The sequence below is a fragment of the Alexandromys fortis genome, unplaced genomic scaffold, assembly GCF_014885135.2.
Source record: "Alexandromys fortis isolate MF-2015 unplaced genomic scaffold, M_Fortis_MF-2015_v1.1 scaffold_360, whole genome shotgun sequence".
In the NCBI taxonomy this organism is placed as follows: domain Eukaryota; kingdom Metazoa; phylum Chordata; class Mammalia; order Rodentia; family Cricetidae; genus Alexandromys; species Alexandromys fortis.
The window spans coordinates 491,049-496,572 of NW_026068238.1; the positions used below are offsets into that span (position 1 = coordinate 491,049).

The 5,524-nt window shown below is 35.1% G+C and overlaps 1 protein-coding gene across 1 annotated transcript; it reads left to right on the forward strand.

Annotated features, from left to right (window-relative positions):
- The first annotated feature begins 240 nt into the window (after positions 1–240).
- Positions 241–1,191, forward strand: LOC126493946 (olfactory receptor 52P1-like). Its single transcript, XM_050131086.1, has one exon. The coding sequence runs from the start codon at positions 241–243 to the stop codon at positions 1,189–1,191; it is 951 nt and encodes a 316-aa protein (XP_049987043.1).
- The last annotated feature ends 4,333 nt before the right edge of the window (positions 1,192–5,524 follow it).

The following is a 5,524-nucleotide window of genomic DNA, read 5'->3' on the forward strand; positions in this document are numbered from 1 at the left end:
CTGAAAAAATCAATGATTAACATATGTAATTAATGTAATATTTTCTTTTGCAGATAAAGTTTTTGAAGCTCCATAGAATGTGATAGTTTACCTGAGTCTTTTTAGAATTTGAAGATCTGGGATTGAAATTCTAGATTCCACACATAATAACCTTGGAAGAAATGCTTTGCAATCTATCTCTGCAATTTGGAGATTATCCTAGTTATTGTTAACTAACCCTAAAGCATCCCTAGTTTTAGCATGGTAAACAACACAACACATCACTACATTTCATTTTTCTACTTGGTTGGTATTCCTGGCTTGGAAAATTTTCATTGCTTCATCAGCATTCCCGTCTGCTTCCTGCTTGTCCTGACCTTGCTGGGGAACACCATAATCCTTGCTACTGTCAAGCTTGAACCAAGCCTCCACCAGCCTATGTATTTCTTCCTTTGCATGCTGGCAGTGACTGATATGCTTCTTACGTGCTCCACAGCCCTGAAAATGCTTGCTATTTTCTGGTTTGATGAACACTGGATTGAGTTTGATGTCTGTCTAACACAAATGTATTTTATCCACACACTTTGCATTTTTGAGTCAGCCATCCTGGTGGCCATGGCTTTTGATCGCTTTGTGGCCATTTGCATCCCACTGCATTATTCGACTATCCTTACATCTTCTATGGTTATTAAACTTGGCTTAGTTGGGTTGAGCCGAGCTCTGTTCATGGTTTTGCCATGTCCTCTTCTAATTAAGAGGCTGCCCTACTACACAAGCTATATTATCCACCATGCCTACTGCGAGCACATGGCTGTGGTGAAGTTGGCCAGTGCTAACACTCTCATTAACAGAGCATATGGAATTTCAGTGGCCCTTTCAGTGATAGCATTGGATCTATGGCTCATAGCTACATCCTATGTAAAAATTCTTCAAGCAGTGTTCCGTCTGTCTTCCCAGAATGCCCGCTCTAAAGCCCTTGGCACCTGTGCTGCCCATGTCTGCATCATTCTTGCGTTCTATACACCTGCACTGTTTAGCTTCCTAACTCATCGCATTGGCAAGAATGTATCTCCAAGTGTCCACATCATCTTGTCAAGTCTATACCTTCTAGTGCCCCCCACAGTCAATCCCTTGGTGTATGGTATCAAGACAAAACAGATTCGGGACAGAGCGCTGAGCCTCTTATCACACTTGAAAATTGTTGAATACTAAATTATTTTAACAACAATTGTAGTGGTAGAGTATGTCTGGTGACATAATGGGGCATTAACTACTTTTGCTATGATTCTATTCTAAAATGCTACTTCTCTTTTACATTATTTTTTATAGAAGAGATTTAAGGTGTGATGCAATATTTCTCTCTTAATTTTCTCTTTGTAATTTTATACTAACCATGTCTAATATATCTTATCATGCAGTATCTTCACTTTATACAGTCCAGGTTCAGATGATGTATGTATTTNTGCCTACTGCGAGCACATGGCTGTGGTGAAGTTGGCCAGTGCTAACACTCTCATTAACAGAGCATATGGAATTTCAGTGGCCCTTTCAGTGATAGTGTTAGATCTATTGCTCATAGCCTCATCCTATATAAAAATTCTCCTGGCAGTGTTCTGGCTTTCTTTCCAGAATGCCCGCTCTAAAGCCCTGGGCACCTGTGCTGCCTATGTCTGCACCATTCTTGCGTTCTATACACCTGCACTGTTTAGCTTCCTAACTCATTGCCTTGGCAAGAATGTATCTCCAAGTGTCCACATCATCTTGTCAAGCCTATACCTTTTAGTGCCCCCCACAGTCAATTCCTTGATGTATGGTATCAAGACAAAACAGATTCGGGACCGAGTTCTTAGCCTCTTCTCATACTTGAAAATTATTGAGTACTAATTTTTAAAATAATATTTGTGAAGGAAGAATGCATCATGAAATAATGAGGCATTGACTTTTGCTATAATGATCTTATATAATGTTATTTCTCTTTTATGTTATATTTCATAGTAGAGATTTATGGTGTGTGATATTTATCTATTAATCTTCTCATTTTAATTTCACATAAACCATTTCTAATTTATTTTTTTATTCAGTATCTTCACTTTATACAGTCCAGGTTCAGATTATGTACGTATTCCCCACCATTATATATTTTATTGTGAATTTCTCTGACTATAGATTTACATATACTATTTATTATTTAGTGATATTATAATAGTATACTATTTATTTAATTAGTGATAAATTACAGAGCAAACATAGATGCAATGATTTCAGTTTTAGTTTCATTTATAAGAAATTGAGGGGCCTGGAGAGATGGCTCAGCAGTTAAGAGCACTGACTTTTCCTCCAGAGGTCCTAAGTTCAATTCATAGGAACCACATGGTGGCTCACATCCATCTATAATGAAATCTGGTGCCCTCGTCTAGGGTGCAAGTATACACCCTAGACAAAGAATATTGTATAGATAATAAATAGATAATAATAATAATAATAATAATAATAATAATAATAATAATAATAAAGAAACTGAATACTGTCACTGTAGTCCTTACTTCAGAATAATTCCTGTACAACAGCTGTACTAGATAAGGACAGTGAATGAACAATTTCTATCCTTTAGTACACTCAAGCATCAACTTTCTTTGTCTAGTGTCATCTGAACTTTTTAAAGCATTTTATCTTATTTATGTCTTTGTGAGAAAACTTAAAATTGGTCATGTCTCTTCCTTTTACCAGAGAAGTAAGTTTAGCTGGCAAATTTCTTCTACAACATCTGCAGAGTAAGTAAATACAGACAACATGAACTTAATTGAAACAAGAACATTTGAAGCAGGTATGTTGTGCTGTAAAAGAATTTTAAACATAAACCTTCTGAGATATGGAACTTAAAGGTGGTGAGTGAAATTCCTGAGTATATGTGAAGAAAGTGTACCAGTTAAGCTTCATATTCTTTTAAGTCTCAAAATATGTAATATATACCTAGATCGTCAAGAAAAGTATTCAGACTAAGGTACTATATGTTACCAAATGAATGAGAGAAGTGAAAAGCAGCAATACTATAAAGGATGTGGAAGAAGGAGAGAGAGGCCACTAAAGGTACATGCAGTTCCTGGGAGAGAAAACTGCTGGTTGAAAGTGTGATGAGTGTGCAAAAGCACCTCTAGTTTCTTTTAGAGACGTAAGAGATAATACTAAAACTCTATGTAATTCTCAATTAAATACAAGGGAAGTCACAAAAAAGAAAAAGAATAAATAATGACTCAAAATTACTGTCTTAGCTTATCAAGAAAAGATCTGTATATGTGCATTAAAAAGAGAACAGATAATATATTGTACACAAAATTTAATTGTTTCTGTGGAAAATCTAGTATTCTTTTCCAACATGAATTTTAAATTATTACTTAAAAATATGAACAGTACTTCTATCCCAACTAGAAAATTAGAGGTTTTGTCAACTAGTAAATGACGTTACTTCTATGAGCTTCAAAAATTTTCCTTTTTTCTTAACTAATTTTTTCTGAAACTAAGCCATTGACATAATATAATAACAAGGGAGAGGTTCTGCTTTCACCATAAATTATGAGTAGGTAAATTTAAGTTTGATGCCATATGGTGAATTCACTGAATAACTTTAGTATTAATTACAGTTATCAAAGCATTATATAATTATACACATATGCATATGTATGTAAAAACAGATAATGAACAAGAGACTATGAGTGGGCAAGAGAGCAAGGATGAATGGATGTGAGGATTTTGAGGGAAGAAGTCAGAGGAAAAATGATGTTAATTGCATTATGACCTCAAAAATAAGTAACATACATATATTATTTATTTTATGATATATATATATGCATAAAAGGGAAAATGAAGTAGTATATTATACTGTATATAATTATTGCATCCTTCTTCCAACCACTCCCATGTAACCTCTATCTTCCTTTCTTCCCTTCTTCTGGCTTCTTCTTAATCTCTCTCTCTGTCTCTCTCTCTCTCTCATGCATGCATGTACATACACACACACACTCATACATAGACACTCATATGTATTTATAATCCTAAATATGTAAATATACCTTTTTAAGTTTGTAGAAGTATGATTTCATGGTTGATCATATTGCCTAATCCAGAGATTGTTTCCTGGCTAAGCTGTTTCCTTCCATTCTCAGCATTCCTTAGTTTCTTGTAGCCTTTTGTCTAGGCTTGGCACCCCATGAGATGTATTTCCTTCCATATTTGCATGTCTGCTTTTGTTGTCCCTGTTCAGATCTTGTTCAGGCTCCCACGTTATGGAGACATAATAGGTATAGTTTCCATGACATTTCTAGGACTGTGGTCTCACAGCCAACATTCCTTTCCTCTGGCTCTTAAAATCTTCCTTCCATGTTTCCCGAGTCTTGGATACAGGAGTTGTGTTGTGAATAGATCACCTAGAAATGAGCACCCACAATCACTTATTTCCTTCTTTTTGATTGGTTGTTATTTTCTGTATTATTTTCTATCTGTTTCAGAGAAGATTCTTTGCGATGAGAGCTACACTGATCTATGGGTTGAAGCATAAAATGTTGAATGAGGTTAGGAATTATGCTAGTTTAATACACTGGTGGCTGTAAGTTCTCATTATGATCTATGACCTTAAAAGCCCCAGATAGTTGTCTGAGTTTCAGGTACCAGACAGGATTTCCTTCTTGCCAAATCCAATTAAAATGCTGTTGAATGTCACCAAGAAAAGACTGCCACCATGGCACTGTTTGGGTAATTATACCATTGTTGTAATTCATGTTAATTTAATCACTTTCTTTTTCTTGTCTTATTTCTCTGGCTGAGAAACCAAGCACTACATTAAATAAAAGTAATGAGAGTAGAAACCTTTGCATAGTTTATTATTTGGGGGGAAGTGCTTTTTGTTTTTCTACATTTAATACAAATATTGATTATTTTAATATTATGTATCTTTTTGTATTTAATATTATATATTAATTAATAAATATGTTATTTGATAATTTTATCAAATGAATTTTTATCATAATTATTATTATATAATCCCCTTAACTTATAAATTAATTAAATTAATCACTTCTTACCTTCCTACACCTCATAAACTCTTAACTAGTCAAAGTACTGATTAAAACAACTGGACAAAGAGAGTTAGTGACTCTGGGGTGCTCAGCCACAGTGGAACATCTTTACCACACCCTTCTCCTTGTCTCATAAAGTATACCTACAAAGGAAATGGCAAGAGTGAGAGATGTAGTAAGACCGGAGCCAAACCAGGTCTTCGGAACAATGACAGGACCACTGTGCTCACTAATTCATCGAAACTGTAGTTGTCTAAACAATTACTGCACAGGATCAAGACAGGCAGCAGTGTCTTCTCTTTAATATGCTGATATTCTAGATTCATCTGAACTTAATATTTTTCTATTTTTACTATGTATACTTGTGTCTCTCCTTACTTATTTGCCACACATGCCTATGGAGACCAGAAAAGAGCCTATGACACCCTGCAGCGAGAGTTCCAGATAATAGTGGGTTTTACAACATGGGAGTTCAT

Excerpts from the sequence above, each read along its gene's own strand:
- LOC126493946 (XM_050131086.1), top strand. The coding sequence starts at position 241 with ATGGTAAACAACACAACACATCACTACATTTCATTTTTCTACTTGGTT.